This window comes from Blennius ocellaris, assembly GCF_963422515.1.
Source record: "Blennius ocellaris genome assembly, chromosome: 11".
In the NCBI taxonomy this organism is placed as follows: domain Eukaryota; kingdom Metazoa; phylum Chordata; class Actinopteri; order Blenniiformes; family Blenniidae; genus Blennius; species Blennius ocellaris.
Window position 1 is genome coordinate 13,110,383 of NC_137660.1, and position 19,838 is coordinate 13,130,220.

Sequence of the window (19,838 nt, forward strand, 5' to 3'; positions counted from 1 at the left end):
AACTTACTGCTAGTTTCAAATCATGTCACTGAAATATGCTGTCGATTTGGCGAAAGCTCAGGATTCATGAGGCAGTCCAGAGCACACAAGCAGAAAACACTTGGATACTTCTAAATAAGCTTCATTTGCAGACTGTGACCGATTCACTGTGATTGTAGATTGTAGAAAATATATACAGTTTCTCTATGTCCTACAGTAAAAATCAGCCAAAAGACTACCTTACATTAACTTAAATTGAAAAAAAAATATGCCTTACCTTTCTCTCACATTTGTTTTGTACACTCAATCCACACAATAGATCTTATAAAGATGACTTAGAGGAGTAAGATCATTGAAATAGTGCTAAACATTTCTGCACGCTGCTGAATACAGTAAACAGGTGACAGCAGGTCTACCTAGCATTGTTGTCTGCATCCGCCTGCCAGGGTGTATTCCTAACAGCATTGTTAAAATCAAATAATGGCCTGTCTCCCCACCAATGTGACATACATACAAAACTGTTCCACACCACAAATTGTGTATCATCCGCCTGCACGCTGAAGGCAGTAATAAAGTTTTCAGAGAGGTCGGTGTCTTGAAAACATTTTAAGAAATCCCCGGCACAACCATAGCTCAATCCCACACAAACACAGCCATCAAAACATCCCAGTGGAAGCTGAGAGTGTCTTTATCTGAACAACCAGCAGAGGTCTTACCGGAAACAGAAGCAGGTCTGAACCCTTTCAGGGAGGAGGAGGAGGAAGGGGGGGGTGCACCGTCTACACACACCAGTTTATGAATTGCAGCACTGAGGTGAGAAGGCTGCATATATACTTGTGCAAGTGGTGCAGATATTTAAGTCAGACTCTTGACTCCCAGAGACACCCGTTCCTCCTGCAGCAAAAACATTGCAGAGAGCTGACAGCTGATTAGACTGATAGACGGCCATGAGGTGCAACCATTAAGGCAGTTATGAAGCCCCTGTCAGCCCACTCCACTCTGGCCTCATCTCTCACTCGGCCTCTAAGTGAAACTGAAAACAGGCTGTGCAGGGCTGATATGCACTCTGAAAGGAGGAAAAGTCTCCTTTCATTGCACCTGCTATTTTCTTCTTCTTTTTTTCTTTTTTAAAGGTAACGGATGGGAATTTTTAACCACTGGTGACAATATAGGCTGATTAAAGGCCCTTGATATTGTCTGTATCATGAGTTTTTATGAGGAAACAGCAGACGGGAAGCATATTTCTACACCCTGATGAATGCGGTAAACAGTTGGCAGTGATAGTAATTCATGAAGAGACAAAAACAATTCAGTTTGATACAGGGTATGTCCTGTGATGCGCTATGGTAAATAATAAAACCTCAATTCTCTTTTTGTCTTTGCTAATTAACGCAATAAGAGCTGAAGCAAAATGAGGCAATTCTCCCTTTACAGACAACACAAATGTATTTAAATTAATGGTGTTCCAATATAATTTAATAAAAGCTGAAAACCCCAGATAAATTCAAAACATTACAGTGAAGCCTGGGGTCTCTGGCTGCCTCACAAAGGTGTTCCCTAGACTGGGAACCATTGTTTTATATGAAATTCTCTTAAAGGCCAAATGGGATGTGTTCATATGGTGAAAGGTTAAACCCTTTCTTAATGAACTTTGACGGGAGACACACACACAACACTTCAAACTTCAGGTAAATGCTGCTTCAGTTTTTAAAGGAGTAAAGCAAATAATACTATTGTCAGTGGACCTGTCATTAAAACACGTTTGAAAGTGAGAGATAGGATAAGGTCTGTGAATCACCTGACCTCAAACAGACCACCACAACTGCAGGATGCCGTAAGCACACAACGCTTTAAAGACACCAGTGCAGATCAATAGAGGAACATTTAGCTGTTTGTCTCCTCCAGAGCTTTGCGAAGGGGGCAGGCAATTTTTTATGCGTTTCTTTTTATGTATGTTGTATCACACAGTGTTGCATTCCTTTTACGGAAACCCAGCGATGTCTTTCAGCCTGTGACAAATGTGCAATATCAATCACAGCAAGTACACATTAATCAATGGAGGCTCAAATATTTGTTCAGGCAGAGAGAGCTGGACAGAATGTGGGAGTGAGGACTCTGACAGTAGAAGAGTCAATTCCCCGGAGTTGAGCAATAGAGGCAATATAACCAGTCTATGGTTTCAATACATCTTTTTTTTTTTTTCTGTAGAAAGGAAAGAAAAAAAATCCCTGGAAAGAAAGTCACTGTGCTTCTTACCAAGTTATTACGACATGAAGTTGTTTTATTTTTGGCAGGGTTTAAACGTATGCACTCTCCATCTACTCTGATGTGCCGATACTCAAAGAACGAGGTACTGTTTGAACAGTCATGCTGAACCGGTACTATTTATATCTGTGCAGTGGCCCATCTACCAGCATTGCACTCAAGTCAGGATAGTCCCAAAGCACATGCACAAAGATGGGCCTGTAAAAAGCAGTTTCACTTCATGTGGATATTTATTGGGAAAAATACGGAAGCTCTTGGCGGGGCGGTGATAGTACATGAGGACTTTTTAGATCAGCGAGTGCCAGCTGTGGAGAGAGACCAAAGAGAAAAGCCACTGCATGTAATCTCTCACTAAAGTGAATAGACCATTAGAGATAAAGTAAGAGTTATCTACAAGTTGGGCAGCCAGCCCCTTTATCCCAATTAATAGCACTCGGCAGAAGAGTTTGGAGCAGGGGAACATCAAAGACTCATAGCTAAGAGCCAAAAGCATTAGTGCTGTCACTGAGTCCAAGACACATGTGTAAATTATGAGAGGGAGAGAAACAACATCCTGCTGATAGGAAATGTTCGGCCCAGCTTGGAAAAGAATTGCCTGGACAAACTGTGCGGGTGACGGTGTCAGGAGTGAGGGATAAAGCATACCTATAGAGCCAAGCGAGTATGATGCATGTTATAAGCCTTTTAGTGATGCTGATAAGATTAAAATTAGAACAATATAGCACCCTCTGAACCCTTAAGCCGGGCTGTCACACTCATTTCAGTTCAGGGGCAACATGCAGTCAAATTTAAAGCCCAAAGGGGCCAAACGAAGGAAAATGATACCATCATACATTTTGAATAACCAGAGTGCGAGAGGTACTGAATTCTGGGAAAGCCTACATTTGATGAACAATCTTTCTTCAAAACCAGAGAATTTACTGAAAAATGTACGTGCCATTTCAACATTTTTAAAGATGCTTTCTAATGCAAAGTCATTTCACCATTTGAGTTTGATGGCAATACTATTGAGCAAGCGTCAAGGTAGAGCTTTCACCACTTCTCCACTGGCTTCTTTGATATTTGCCTGTCAGTAGTCCATCTCAGGAATTAAGACAAATGAAGAACATGAGCCAGTCCTACTTAAAGTTTTAAGGTGATATCCTCTTTCTCATCACTATACTTTAGAAGGTAGGTCATCTGGCCGGCCCGATTAGTGTTTCTGACAGAACACATTTGGCCCACAGCTTGTATGTTTCACACATCTGCTCTCTCGAGAAAAAAAAAAAAACATGTTGTTGTATTTAAGCGGTTGAAGAAGTGACTAAAATAAAAGATTTGATAGCTTTTTTTTGACAGGACCTGAATCATAAAGAAAAAGAAAGCAGCTCCATTCTTTGGATGTGGAAAAGACAAACTGAGAGCAGAATTTGTAGTACTCCGAAAACGTTCAGAAATCTTGTGTGGACATTTCAACACGGTGCTCAATGAACTTACAGCTGTAGAGCATTTGAGCAGAGTGACGGCTTCCAAAAAACTCCCTAATCAACACGGACCATCTGGAAAACAACTGGGTCGTGCACGGACCGCTGGACTGAGGTAGACAAACAAGCACAGCAGCAAGAGGAAGATAAAGACAAACAATACAAGAATTACACTTTTTAAGCCATGACATAGTAGCCGCAACGTTTTAGCGGATGTCCATCATCTATTAGAACACGGAACATAACATGGGCCCAACAAAAGTTTTCTTATTTTTGTTGGGAGTTTGACTGCTCAAGCTAAACCGAAGCTGTAAGTCATGGTGGGTTGTTATGTTGGATATTTCACATGTTATGGGTAAAATATAAAGGTGAATGGACAGTATCAAGGAGAATGCAGAGGGCAACATAGAATAACAGAATTTGTACCCTGAAAGACTGCGCTCGTATTTTGCATGCAGACGTGATAATGTGGAGGAGAATAGCGACCAGCAGCATGACCCCTACGCAGACATCTGTGCTAAGATCCAGCCCAGCAAAACGCCACCGAAGGATGGCTCGTTGCAGATTAATACAGAGCTTAATCAAGTTCAACAGCTCTTTCAGCATTAAATCAAAGACACCACAGAACTAAGAGGCTTAAACACCAAAGAATTACATCAGCCTGTGTGTTTCTCTACTAAATCCTAGAGGTAGGCTGGCAATCACTTGGTATATTCAACCAGAAGGGATTAAATCAATGTACTTTAATACCAGACATCACCGCTAACCTGACGTACCAGATGGTTTATTAAAGCAGGACTGCGTGAGCGTACTTGATATCTGGTTGAAAAAGTGGCAGGTGCTTTAAAAAATTACTTGGCAAGCGATGGAACAAACCATCTGTACTGTATATCACTGACTGGCATGGGATAGTGTCAACCAATTAGATCTCCAGTAGCAGCACATTGGATGCTGTGTATCACAACCAGTGTGATTTTTAAGAACAACAAGCTGCACCCACAGCACCAAATACACGACAGTCACTGTGGGTTCAGGCAAACATGTGGCCTGTGGATCCAAACTGTACCACAAGAGACTTTTCTTTGGTCTGCTGAACATTATAATCAGAATTTTTTTTCCAGGATAGTAACTGCTTCTGCCATATTATCCAGACTAAGTTGTATCAGTCAGAAAATGAAGAGGAAAATAAACATACCTACATGTTGTACTGGTGTATTTATTTTTTATCTGATTGAATTTGAACAGTTTTTCTGCTTGTTTCTCCATTTTCTGCTACACATTTCATAATTTCCCATGTAAATTCTGCAGCGCCATTCCTTTGGTGACATTTTGCTTGTGCAGTAGTAATGGAGGTTTTTCGGTGGTACTATAACAGCCTTCCTTGGTCATGAAGTGCAATCCACAGGTCCCAGATAGCATGTACCAGTATATTATAATATATTAGTTGCCTCTTAATATAACTCGCATGACCAGCCAAACCACAAAAAAAAACCGATGTGACTGGGGTCCTGAAAATATGAGCGAGTTTCACTGAGCGAATTTCATTACTATTCAATTAAAAGTCGGGTTTACCATTGCAACAGGGAGACCAAGAACTGAACAGTGAATGTCAGCTTGCTCATATCTACAAGATCAGTGATGCAGGAGTGAAAGATAGCCACCTTGTTTGTGAAAACACACTTGCTAAAAGCTGCAGAATCCAGTGTCCATGTTTTTTTTTTTTACCCCCCAGAGATAGGATTGAGAACATTTCAGGTTATTTGTCACAGATTCTGTACAAAGTGCATTGGATGTAGACATTTTGAACTAAAATGAGTATGACTGCAGGGTCAGGATCAGTGGTTGGCTATTCCCCTGGTAAGGGCTGGTGTCATGTTGTTCTACAAAGTTGCCTTCTGTTACTTTCTTGTAGTTCAGGCACAAGTTGGTCTCTCCTACGTGCTTGCAAATGTAACAACTTCGTCAGATAGCACTGTTTCATTAAATTTCCAGAACAGCCTTTTTTCCAAATTTGAGACATGCTGCACAACAATTACACTACACCATGGAAAAATAAAGAAACTATTTCTACTTTCTGATTAAGTTTTTTTTTTTTTTCTGCTAAAAGAATCTTCAAAGTCTTCTATTTTGCATGAAATTAATATAGATGCATCTGAAACAAAAGAAACACATATTTCAGATACTAATGCCAACGTGGTCTGATGAGGTTTATTATAGAGAACTGCCTTAATCAGCACCTGAGGCGGCCACTGACATCAGAGGATCGTTTACACATATGCTCACACGGAGCATCAGAACACACAGACACGCTCACGTTTTTCTTCTAGTGCCGACCAGATGGTGAAGACCCCACAGAGACTCAAACAGAGCAGACGAGCAGCTCGGACACTCCTCCTCCTCCGCTGACTGTCTGTCTCCCAGTCAGCATTGCAGCCTCACTCCGTAGAGGTATGGATCCGGGATGGGGATGATGTACGACAGACCCACGGCGACTGGTTTCCCTCTTAAATCACGTTAACAAAGGAGCGTGAGCTGCAGGAGCTCTGAATCAGCAGACAACAGCCACTACGGCCTCCCCCTGCCAAGGCGATGAGTAAACATGCTCAAAGTGCTTCACAGTTTGAATTTGACGTTCTCCCAGAAGGAAACTCATTAATGTAGGCCTTGTGCATGGGAATTTTGTACATCTCACCAAATATAACATTTGAACGTGTGGATGAAATAGACAAATCATTGAGCAATATGGTCATAAAATTATATCATAAAAGTTTACAGTGTTTTACCCGTGACAATAGTTTGGTAATATGAGTTGACGCAATAAAAAGTGAGTTACTGGATCAAGACCAAGCAAGAAGCACAGGGCAGGAGATGATTCCCGAATGATACCAGTAGTAGCAATGATTATGATACGTGACACCCCTGTCGTCAATACGAAACATTATTTCACCACAAGTTTATTAATCTCCTTCAAAGAAAACCTCAGAATGTTAGACTACAGGTATAAAGAGACAATTTTCAAACTTCAAACACCAGCCTATATGCACTGTGTTTGATGTCCAACATGGCTGTGGCTCAGCTGGTAGAGTGAACATCAACATACGCATCAATGAAAATCTTCCCCATGTGAGCACACGTCAATAAAATGGATCTATACATGAAAATGTAAAAGCATGGCTCCCGCTGAGCCTACATGCTGCACATTTCTGAAAATGCGTTGCCGGAGTGGGTTTAATGTGGATATCAGGATGCGGGCCATTTGAAAGTTTCTGTCTAATGTGCGTAGTTTCAAGTTCCCTATGACATGACAAGATGTGAGAGTAAGGAGAAATGAGAATGAATTGTCTGGTAGCTGACTGTGTATGTGGTCGGCTGTCTTTGTGTTATATAGTCCCTTCAGTGTGCACCCTTCCTTTTATTCAGCGTGCGCTGGAACATGCTGTGGCTTCTGCAATACCAATGAAAGAAACCGGCTTTACTTCTTCCCTTCACAGTAAATCTCTTGATGTACTTCAAGGTGCTTCCTGCCAGGACAGCGAGCGAGGAAGGCAGAGGCTTGCATGCGACAGTGGACCACTGCTGCTCATATACATGAAAGAAAAAGTGGGACGTTCGTGGGAACAGTCCCCGCATTAGATGAGAATTAAATTGTGGAGAATTGGTTTGCTTTTCCACTAATAGTTAGCTGGTATCACAGTGAGCCTGACAGATATCTGCTGCGTGTGTCCAGTTACAATGTAGGACTTTAACTGCACCAATACCAAACATTCTCTTATCTTTTGGACACAATTCTGGCTGGGGTTTTCTGAAAGGGATCTCATGTACTGAGTACACTGCAGCGAGGTTTTACTGATGGAGTCACTGAAGAATCTGACACCATTTTTGGGTTCATTATTCAAAGCCTGTTGCTCCTGATAGGTTGAACGCTGCACAGTTGACATGAAAGATTGTTTGTCCAAATGTATCATTTCATTCCAACCAACTCATTACAAATAGTTGTGTTCATTGGCCCGAGCAATGAAACTATTTATCCTCGTGTCAAAAAAAAAAAAAATTTGTTTTATTACACTGGTGTAAAGGCTGTATTTGAAGTCCTGCTCTGGGAGCAGACAGTAATTATTCACGACATGTTTGAAACAGAAACTTGTGAATGGCAACAGCAATCTTTATGCTAATCATGAGGTTAAACAAATTGAAGGCAGAGACTAAAATTGTATTTTCTATTATTAAAATTAATGGAAACACTATCTTGCATTTAAATTAATTCCCAGATGGAAATCATTTTTCTCATTCTCCCTACTGTGTGACCGTGTTCCCTCTGTTACGTAACCAGGCCTGATATAAAGCGTCGCTCACAGACATGGGCTTGGATTATTCCCTTGAGAGAAGGAAGAGCCTTCAAATGTCTGCCATACGTGTCTGTCTCGCACTTAGACTCAGGGTTCACGAGGATTCCCTTCGTTTCTGCAAAGATGAATTAAAAACCTCATGTCTCAGGCTTTACTCGAGCCCATGTAGAACCGGAGACGACGCAGCTACGGACAGAAACGAGGTTCGGCCCTTCTACGTGAGCTCATTCTGCAATGATGATTCTGTCACCTGGCAGCCATGAACATGTAAACAAGTCGCACATTTGAAAAAGCTGCCCCATGCTAATCACTTCTTCAAAATTCGGATGAGACGCTTCAGTTTATTGCAGCCTGAGGTGTCAGTTTCTGCAAGACCAAACTCCAGACATGAAACAAACCGATGATGCAACTGGTTGAATAAGTGCACATATGATTTCAGCATCCCCAATGCCTTGGTAATATATTTGTGTGCTGTTTTGCAGGAAACAGAGCTCTTTTGGCTCTTCTTGTGATTCCCACAGTGTCATGGTCAGCCGAATGAGCCAGCAGCTTTCAGCTCAGTGGTGTAAAACCTGGTGTGGAACATTTAACAGCTCAAAGAAGCACATAATCCTCTCAGGACTCGGAGAAGGAGAACACATGCTGGACCAACAGTTGTGAGAGGAGACAGTGTGAGATGGATGTTCGTATCTCCATGTATCTGTTAAATGTTTAAAGAGGACACTGGTTTGGTATGTCAGCTTACAAAATGATAATATGTAAGCACACTGATGCTATCGTCTCCTCAGGCCGACATCCTTCCAGACACTTGGTCTGGGTTTGTTTCTGCTTTTAATGCAGGGTTAAAGAAACAGCAAGCAGAATTGATAACAGCAGATTCCAGCCCCAAAAAGATTCATCCTCCCTTGTCCTACTTTTCACAAAAAAGAAACATTCTCTAACACTCTAAAACCACACTGAAAATACTATCCTGAGCTCTTGTACTGTGGTATAAATTGTGCTTTTTTTGAACCACATAAATCTTGAAGTCGAGTTGTTAGAATCTCATTGATAAGACATAACCCGGTCAGAATGATCAATTTAATTTAGTGTGTATAGATTTGACATAATATCAGTAGTAGAATCATCCTGGGGTCAAACATATTTATTTATTTATTCATTCAATAAAAGGCTTTTACAAGTCATTATGATTAATATTACTCAAAGGAAGCAGGTTGAGCTACAGATACCTGAATAGGCTATCAATTTTTATTATTTATCAAGAGTGATAATGAGCACACTGAATGAGTGAGTGAGTGGGCTTTTACATCAGAAAAGGAGTCAGAGAGTGCATCTGTCTCTGAACAGAGATGCACTGGAGAGATTTTTTTTTTTTTGTGGTCATAATTACCTAAAGTTCAACTGACATGCTTTCCTCTGTTTGGAGTGATAAATTATGCAGCAGCAGAAGTCAATGGATCAACGAGAGTGGTGGTTGTAGAACGCACTAGTACAATATTTACGTTCTACGATGCACTCTGAAGTGATGGGTACTCGGAAACAGCAAATTGCCCTCAAAGGACACCAGAAACATGTCATCAGATGAAACATTAATATCTGAGCAGTAATCAAACTCCACTTTAGGGCAGAAGCACAGTGGGGGTCAACTGTATATTATAACTCATTAGTCTCCAAAACAAGATAATAGCCATCTCATTGCGTAACCTAGAGCAATTAGCCCTGACTGGCAATTTGGCTTTTCCCCTTACTCTCACAGACAGACTTAATGAGACTAAAACAACAAACAAAGTGAGTGAACTGTCAGCAATCTGCTCCTATCTATTCATCATGACTGCTGGCTCACTTTCTGCATATACGTATGGGCCCACAAACTCAATGCTGCAATTGACTGTATGTAAAGCACAAATAAATGATTTAATTCACCCTGAAATCACAAAAGCTATGCATAGGTTCAGAATCCTCCATCCTCTTAAATAATCCAGAGTTTAAATCGTGCACACTTCCCAATACACCCAACACACCGTGTACCACAAATAAATTAAATACATTACAATACATTCTGCCCCTACCTGCACCTCTATGAACATTTTCTGTATTGCTGTTAGCTTGTTTACTGCTGTTTATATATATGTACTCTTTTGTCAAAACGGTTTGTTGACAGCAACAAGCATCGGGCATACCGTATGTCTATTTGTCGGGGCAAAAAAAAAAAAAAAAAAAGATAGACAAAATAACCTTTGTACAAACACATTCACTGACTCTGAGAAAAACTTTTGTCGTGTTTGTGTAACATCCGATTTGTTTCTGAAATCTCTTTAAAAATCGCAACTTTCCCAGTGGGAAGTGTGACCACCTGTTTCTCCCAATGGGAAGCGGGACTTTTTCCCAACCTCCCACAACAGTTTCATCAAATCAGAGTTCACAAAAGAGGCCACACAGGTACTTCGGACATGTACGGAAAATATACATCGGAGTGCTTGACTCCATAGGAAACGTCCTGCAATAAGACTACAAATGCTACGATATAATAACAATATGCTTTCATAACTGAAGAAGAAGCAGGAGTATCTTTTCTCTGCTGACAACATGGAGGAAAAAGTAACGGAGAAGCCAGCCTGAAGGAGAAAGTGTTCTGATGTATGCATTATTGTTTCAGTCCTAAAAGGACGAAAGCAGCATTCTGGCTGGATCGAGTTCATTCAGGCTTCTCTGATTTATGGCCAAATTCAGCAGTTGTGACAGCGGCCAAAAGGTGTAAGCTCAGAAACTTGGGTGGGAGCTACTGACCCTTTGCTCTCTCCTTAATTAGACACACAAAACAGCATGGTGATGGTAATAAGCTCCGTGGTGCCAAGACTCTCAGGGAGCATTGAATCAGACTTTCTTTTTTTTTTTTTTTTTTTAATTGTGGTATCCCAACAAATGCTAAGCACATATTTTAGAGTTCAGAGCGGTTTTTTATAGTCCAAAACAAATTGCCAACACTTTGTGAAGATAACTAACAAACAGAGAGCAACCTCCCTTCATTTCAAGCTCTGCAACGTCACGTTTGCATTGGACCACCGACAGACAACCTACAATAAATAAATAAATAAATAAATAAATAAAGAGAGAGGTGACTGTCTGAGGGGGGGGAGAGCCGTGACTGATTCAATTACCCTCTCCACTGACCTGCTCCCATTCAAAAATCACACTACCATTAAACAATCAAACGGTGGCATGAACCATAACTCAAGTTCCCGCTATCACACCGACAACCTGCAACTCATCCTTTCGAGCCCATCGCATCAGAGGACAGACCGCGTCAGCACAATCTGCTCCTTGATGCTCACACTGTGTAACCCGATGGTAGCAGCCAGGCAACACAGCCAGCATGTGAATCAGCCAGATCCTTTAAAACGGAGGTTTTTTTAAGCAGAGGGAGTCACAGAAGAAAGCAGTGATTCTGTCTGGACTCCGTTAAGAAGTGTGTTGGGGGGGGTATTTAAATCAAGTTCACACAAAATGTGCATAAATAAAGCTACAAATGTTTAATATTCAACCACCAAAAACTACTGACAAAGTAATAACGGCACACTGTAAGATGTGAGGCGAAGACTTATGCAGCTGTCAGCAGGCTAAGCTAATAGGTCTGGAGTATTTTCAGAGGCTCACATTGGCAGCCTCACATAAACCCTCAAAATGTCCCAAGGACTGCCCAAGTCAGTGATCACATCAAACTGTCAACAAATCTATATGTCAACACAGTGAGTCACGGTTAGGTCAACAAGCATGGCTTTAGGCAGCCTAATTACTCAAAGCTCAAGAACATCTATAACGTGTTGCCTTTACAGCAGAGAGACTGATTTTATGCATTGAATCAACCACACACGTGTATCGGGGCATACAGCCATCTTCATAACATTCGCAGTTGTGACCACATGATTGGAATTGGAAAAGGAATCCAGCCAGGCTCGGCAGACAGGCTAATAAAATGTGAAAAACAGATTCAGATTCAGTCACATGTAGGGTAATTATGTGCATTTCACCCACAAATATGCCCCAGCTATAAATCTAAACTGGAAGACAGAGTGGCTTAGGCCTGATAGTACTTTCCGAAGGCCCAGAAAGGAACTCCACATCAAAATAAATTACTGACAAGATGACATGAATTCACATTGCAAATTTGGAGCTCAAACTTCAGCTTTCACCGAGTTCATTTTCAGCATGATTCACAACTAAATACCAACCATTATTGGGAAGTGACATGCATTACTGGAGGCTGATGGGAGAAAGTGGTAAAGAGATGTGGGAGAGCAGTGAGAGACAACATAATGGAGAACGGAACGGAAGGTAAAAGGTATTGAGATGAACCCGTGATTTTTAGGGTGGGTGCCTGCCAAATTAACAGCAGGCTGCGCCGGTGAAATTAAAGGGGAAATCCTGTCACATTGCATTTATCTAAACAATGTTTTAACGTCATATTGCTGTTCTAAAGTGTTCAATCAGCTCACATAATGAACGGTTTCGGACAGGGCCCGATCACACCTGGCGTAGATGTCCTGGTCTCAAGGTCTGCAGAGACACGGTGCCTCATTGCGGCCTGGGCAATGGATACTGTCCTCACCTACGTCTGGGGACAGACTGAGATCATTGCTGCGTGCCAGACCTTTTCAACTTTTAGCGGAGGGGACAGAGAAGTAGCAACACAATACAAACTTAAGTGGTTCGCCCGCATGGCGACCATCCCTAAAACGAACTCTGTGCTGGTGTGAAAGCCCCCTATACCATCTTGTTGGCTGGGAGTGCTGAGCTCACCTTAGGATGAAGAATATTACTGGCATCAAGCTGTTGGGCAACTACGTCATGTGATAGTAGCTTTTCTTTTTACAAGAAAAATAACAATGTCATGGGACAGTGCCAGAATTATAGTGATCAACTAATGAATATAATCTCCGGTTACGCTTTGCACTAAGAAGCTGATAAAATGCTGGAGTATAAAATTACTGCCTTTCAGTCAGAGTGCTTGGAAACCTGCCACACGAAGCACCTCATATTCATGAGGAAATGAAAAGGGAAGAATGGATTCAGTGAGGATAATAAGGCATAATATCAGAAATTTGCAAGAAGCTTACTTCCAATACATTATACAGAAGCATTCTTGTCTCTTGGCAAAGAAGTTCCCCTACAAAAAAAAAAGTCTATACCTGCTGTATGAGGAGAGCATTTCAGTGCAAAAACCAAATATTTCAACTCGTGTTTTGGGATTTAGAGGACAAATGATGCATCCCTGCCAACAGATAGGCAGAACTTGCAATCTGTTTTGATTTGCTGCATGCACATCAGAAGCGTGAGGAGGGAATGTAAAACACAAAACCAAACTGAACAAAGTGGAAATGGAGGATATGCCACATATTTTCCTGAACACAGCCGCAACAAATGAGCGCGCCGTGGATATAAGGTGAAAACAAAAATCGATGAAAGGAAACTTTAAATCTTTAAGCCTTTTCCGAGTCCTGTGATGCGGTGGACTGGCGTGTACCTCAGAAATAGTTTCCAGCAGCCACTTAAGACAAGTGTCATTTTCAAGTGTGAGCAGACCACATAAACCCAAACGGTGAGGGATAACTGTCAGAAAAAGGAGAACACATTATAACTTTGGCTCAACTCTCCAAGTGGGCTAAGCTTCTCGCAAGCCGGGCCTGGATAAATACAAACAGCTTGCAAGGAGACCGCGACGACACCATGACCGTGTCGGTGCAGTGTTTGCACAGTGTTCCTGTGTAATCATTAACTTTTGCGAGGCGTTTCTACAGTGCAGGGCGAGGGTGTAAAGGTTTCCATTTTACAACCTTCCAGCGTTTACTTTTACCAAAGAGCGGGTTTTGCAGGAGAACCGTGGGTCTTGCAGAGGAAAGGTGGCGAACTCACTTGATAAAGCATCGAGCTCCTTCGAAAGTATATCCCTCCTCCCATCCTGTGGGTAGATCTGTGTGAGAAGGAAAGGTGGTCAAGACACGCAAGCACAAACAGGAGGAGGAAATGTGTGCGTGTGTGTGAATGGTGCGACAATTATCTATGTGCATCTGTAAATACTAAGAATAGTAGAGTATTTAAACAGAGAGTATTTAAACAGACGCCCTATCGATTTATAGCTTTCAGCACAAACATCAATAATATCAACAAGTCCATTAGTGGCTGGTTCAACTATCTACACAAAAAGTAAATGTCAAAATACGAATCAGATTAAGCCTGAACTGACAAGTTCTTCAGCAGTCCATCACTCAAACCTGATAATATTATCACCTTCATCATGGTCATCACTGTAACTTTATTTATTTATGTTTACAAAGTGCCATAACAAAGTCGGATCACCATTATAACAGACCAAATTAAATTCAGTAAATAGAAAAAAAGAAAAGAATTACGCTTAATTGATAAATGGATGATCATCATAAAGATATCATAGAATTTTTTTTTTTTTTTAAATAAAAACAACAAATTATCCAGAAGGAATGAGAGGTACAAATAAAGAATACAAATCTGGTGAGTTTTTACTTTATTTAATTGATATTGTTTACAGTTCAGACAAATTTTATTGTAAAATTAATTGGTTAATAAAATATTCTATAATAGAGACGTTCGTTTTAAGTGTTAGTGTGTTTTATAATGATTTCTTTGCAAAAGTTCACACAAAACAAAAAATGCCAGGAAAAGGCTTCTGCCTGACCATCCCGATAAGTTGACTCCTTTCATTCCCCTCATTTTAAGATTAATTTAACCCTTGTGTGGCATTGGGGGCAAAAACGTCCACTAGGTGTCATTTTTCCTCTTAATTTGACCAAAACTTTCACTGTATTGGCGCAAATGGCATGATTTTTGCTGAGGAAGCTCACTTTTACATGCAATTTAAAAATGTGATTTTAAATTTTTCACTCAGTCAATAATACACTGTTGGCAAAAAAACTTCCTTATGTGGCGTTCGTGGCTGTTTTCATCCACTAACTTTACAGCTGTAAAAATATATCAGATAAATATTTCTTCAAAAATTTTTTTTGCATAAATCTGTTAATCAACTTCAGTCTTGATCAAAACTACCAAATATTAAAAAAAAAAAAAAAAAAAAAAAAATGAACCCTTTAAATGTCCATTTAGAAGAAAAAGGCACTGAAATGGGAAAAATACACACAAAATGACTCATTTTCAATTTAAAATGTGATCGGATATTGGATTTTTTTTACATGTTACTACAGTCTTGGATATGTCAAAGATTAGTAATGTAATTGACTTTGAAGCATATTTAGTTTTTGTGCAAAATCAGATTTTCAAAAAACTCCCTTTGGTGGCGTTGGTGGCTGTTTTCATCCACTCACTTTAGCTGTAAAAATACATCAGATAAATATTCTTTTTCACATTTTTTTACATAAATCTGTTGATCAACCTCAGTCCTGATACCAAAAAGTATTACTTTTTTTTTAATTAACCTTTTAAATGCCAATTTAGAAGATAAAGTCACTGATATGGGAAAAATACACTGTGGCAAAATTTTACAATTTTGTGTTTTTTCCCTCCCAAAATCAGTGACTTCATCTTCTAAATGGGCATTTAAAAGGGTTAATTTTTACTATTTTTAAAAAGAAATTTGGTAGTTTTGATCAGGACTGAGGTTGATTAACAGATTTATGCAAAACAAAGTTGAAAATAATATTCTTCTGATATAATTTTACGGCGGTCAAAGTTAGTGGATGAAAACCGCCACGAACGCCACATAAGGGTTAAATATTGTCCTTCCTATGCATTTTAACATATTGTTTGACTCAATTACAGCTCTCCCATTATACATGTAATACAGTTATAAAGACTACTTATGTGGGAAAAAGTACTCTGATTAAAGTTGTGGATTTAAAGCAGTGGGGTAAAAACATGTATAGTGTTTTAAACAGTTTTAGAAGTTTCTTATCAAACCGCAGTATTGTGCACCAGAAGGTTTCATTGAAATTCGCTTCATATTGAAATTGCAGTCATACTGATATTTTCTTTTTTTTTGGTGGGTTGGTTGTGCAAATATAGACATTTATGTTGTATATACACTGCGTCACAACAACAAAAACATATTCATTCATTCATTTTTATGAATCAGGCCCACTCATAATGGAATTGGGCTTCATGTGGCCCCTCATATAAAATAGGTTTGACATCCTTGATCAAATCAATATCTCGCTCACACACACACACACACACACACACACACACACACTTGAGAATACATAAACAAACTTTTAATACTTCCACAACTTAGAATTAATGAGAATCTTGCTGTTCAATCATTCCATTAAAGATTAGTAAAATCGTTGCCAGGTCAGGGTGTAGCTGTATTCTACTTTTTAATGTTGACATATTGTAATTTATTTCTTTTCTTTTCTTTTTCAAAGCAGCCTGGACACTGTCTGTGTTAATTTGTTGCAGCTCTGCTTGAGTTGCAGCTGCAGCCAGTCAATAACGTGGATGTTTGAAGGTAAAGAGGGGGTTGCTGCTGCTGGATATCGTCTCGTGGAAACGTCAGGAGCTAATTTTACCGTGTAACGCGGCGTGTTCGAGACTGGAGGAGCTGCTGGAAGGGGGGGGGGATGTTTCGCAGAGGTAATTCTCAGGTAGAGGACTGACAGAGCCTCGCCTACAGACGGCCGCTGTGTACCTGCTCGTCTCACGAGCTCTCTGGTTCTGCGGACTCTTTTCCCCTACTTGAAACAAATAAAACCTCCAATTAGACGGCGACGCTTTCACCGTGAAACAACCTCGCGCCCGAAACTAATCCACGCGCTGGTTGTTTGTGGATCAGAGGCGTTGTGTTTTTCAACAAGTTCTGAAGCGGCACGAGCCTGGAGGTTTTCCCCCTCCGCCGACCCGGTCATAGGTGAGCGCGAGCAGCGTGAAGCCCACTCACGCGGCACGGATGTCACTGCGGCCACACGCACACCCACACACACACGTTATGGAAAGAGTCACCACACAAACGACACATGACGGCGGGTTAGGGAAAAACCCCGAAACTTGCACCCGCCGCTGAGGGACGTGCTCACCTGGAGTTTTCCGGTGCCCGGTTATAACTGCCTCGCTGCTCACTGGATGCAGCCAGGTTGTACTCTTGGCTTCTTCGCTGTTGGAGAGAGGGTGGAAATGCATTCATTATTCAGCGGGGGGGACGACTGGCGGCTCCGCTCAGAAAACCCACACAATGACTCGAGGCGTTTTCTCCGCAGGGATATTTACTTGAGAAAGAAGACGCGTCCATCCCGGGTAACCCCGTAACTCCAGGAAGACGGGAGACAAGAGATCCACTCGAGCTGTAGATCCGCCGCCATGTCTGGCAGTGCTGTGACAAGCGCGCGGCTCCGCTCTCTCGCGGGCAGCGCGTACACGGAAACCTTGGCAACGGCTTGTGGTGGCGAGGAGAGAGCAGGAGCCCCGGGGGGGCAGACGGGAGCCCCAGGTCGGCGGGGGGGGGGCAAGGCAGGGCGGGTGTAGCCCGTCCAGGGGTAACAGAGATCAGTTACTGTCTGGGTTCTGCATACAATTGCCATTAAAAGCTTTTTAAACTTTTTCGTTTCGTTGTGTCTTTTGGCTGCAATGTAATTTGTTATGTGTCCGGAGGGGGGGGGGGGGGGGGGGGATTTGCATACTACAAGCATCCAGGACAAAATTAAACTTTTTGGACCTTTGTACAACCTTGTCACATTTAGATTTAGATTGGATCATTACAAATTTTTTCCCCATGATGGTATTTTCCATTCATCTATCCATCCGTTTTATCCTTATGACATGTTATACACCCTGGACAGCTCGACTGGATCTTTAGTGACATGCATACATCCATTGTTGTACTTTGTTGTTAATAGTCAATATGTTGTTATTATTCATATTATTGGGATTGGTTCGCTGAGTGCAATATATATTCAAACAGGCTGTGTTGCATCAGTGATTCTCACATGATAGGACAGAAAGCCTGATCAGAATGAAAACATTTTAATGTAAACATCTATCTGAGAATTTTGATCCAATAAGATCCATTTGAAAATAAACATCCTTCTAATCCAGGCAGGTGTTTTATGTCCATTTTCATTCTGAACCACGTGGACACGATCCCGTGGTGCAGGTCTGTGATGCCGTGTTAGTTTTCAACACTTTACAAATAGTGTTACTGTTCTGAGCAAAATTGGCGAATGCAGCTCTTGATTTACTATAAAAGAAGATCAGCCTTATTTAAAAGGACCCCACCCACTCTGACCATCACCTGTTCTCCTGCTGCACTTTGGAAGGAGATCCACACTGAAAAAACCTTTAAAAATAAAAGCAGCCAAACCGTCTGTGCAATATACCCCAAACCCTAAAATTTGATTTGCATTATTGAGTTTTTTCCTCATATATGTTGTTTCCATTCATTTTCACTGCCAGCTTTATCATCATATTATCTTATATATTATTTCAATGGTCTCAGATTTAATCACTATCTTCTTATTTTTGCACTAGACATTAAGTGATATATGTGTATATATATATATATATATATATATATATATATATATATATATATATATATTTTTTTTTTTTTTTTTACTTTTTTTTTTAAAGTCCCCTGCTTTTTATTATGTATCTATTTTAGCACTCTGCTTTGAGTGGCACTCACTACAACAATACTGTATAAAATACAAGCAAGGCAAAGCTTCTGAAAGTTGAATTGCAAGAACAAAATATTACATTGCAATTTTGATGTGCCTATGTATCTGCAAAATTCTTGAGAAAATCACATGCACAAAAAGTATTAATTTAATAATGTTTTAAATCAATTAATTTGCTTGAAAATTTGCACAAAATATGATAATGATTAAGCTCAGTTACCTGCAAAGTGTCATGCTTAAGTTAGTAGACAATTGTTGGGACCTTTTGTTCAACATATTGAAAGTGAAGTCTATACCCTGAATGGGAATTTGCATTTGTGCCCTACATTTGTGGCTTTATGTTGCAGTAAACAATAACAGTAAGTAAACAAATAGATGTTACGTGATTACTGAATTCACAATGTTATCGACAGTCTTATGAATGACTGTAATGTAACCCTAACCTGTTAAAAAGTGAGCTTTGCATCCAACTGTGACTGTAACAGTCAGCCATGCCCCAAGGGGAGGTATTAACAGGAGCCACCTTGAGGCTCTCACTGTGTCAGCTGGTGTGATGCTGCAGGACGACATATTTCACAACAAATGATCAATTAAACTTGCACTGACCAGATGATGCACAGTAAGCTTGGAGTGCTTCTGGGAACCCTGCAGCTTTCTACTTTGATGTTTGAAGCTTTGACGAGTTGAACAGACGCACACACGCAGACATACTGATGATCGTTGAGCACACCCTCACTTCCAAACTCCACCTTTCGGTTCTTGGTCTCCGCCTTCTGTTCATTGTGCAGCAGAACTGCAGCATCAGCCTTTCACACCATACAAAGCCCCGTCATTCAACACCACTGTTCCCTGCCTTGTTGTTGCACCATGCTGCATTGTTTTCTGGACACATGGCAGGCCTCTTGTTTTGAAGTGAACATGTGGTAGATTTGCTGGGAAGTAGGCGTATCTGTTAACAGCCAGTTGCCCCGCTCTGAAGGAAGGTGGTGGTGGGCAGAGTGAGGCCCGAATGCTCAGCCTCGTCAATTGCAAAACACTGAGGTCCTTGTCTTCTACCTGTCTTTGACAGAATATCACATCTTTATGGGAATGCAACATACAAAAGAACTGTTTGTAGAAGGCCATTAGGC

The 19,838-nt window shown here is 40.8% G+C and overlaps 1 protein-coding gene across 8 annotated transcripts in view; it reads right to left on the reverse strand.

Annotated features, from left to right (window-relative positions):
• LOC308136564 (pleckstrin homology domain-containing family A member 5-like) overlaps positions 1-17,409 on the reverse strand; it is a gene marked incomplete at its 5' end in the record, with an annotated part of 81,963 nt that extends 64,554 nt beyond the window's left edge. For 7 of the 8 annotated variants that reach the window (XM_080504931.1, XM_080504924.1, XM_080504926.1 and 4 more), the window contains 3 exons: positions 13,964-14,021; positions 17,113-17,189; positions 17,303-17,394. In XM_080504931.1, the coding sequence (XP_080361057.1) occupies positions 13,964-14,021; positions 17,113-17,189; positions 17,303-17,394 (227 nt within the window). Of the gene's footprint in view, positions 1-13,963; positions 14,022-17,112; positions 17,190-17,302 lie in introns of all 8 variants that reach the window. The other variant, XM_080504927.1, reaches the window with a different exon arrangement.
• Between the last annotated feature and the right edge of the window lie 2,429 nt (positions 17,410-19,838).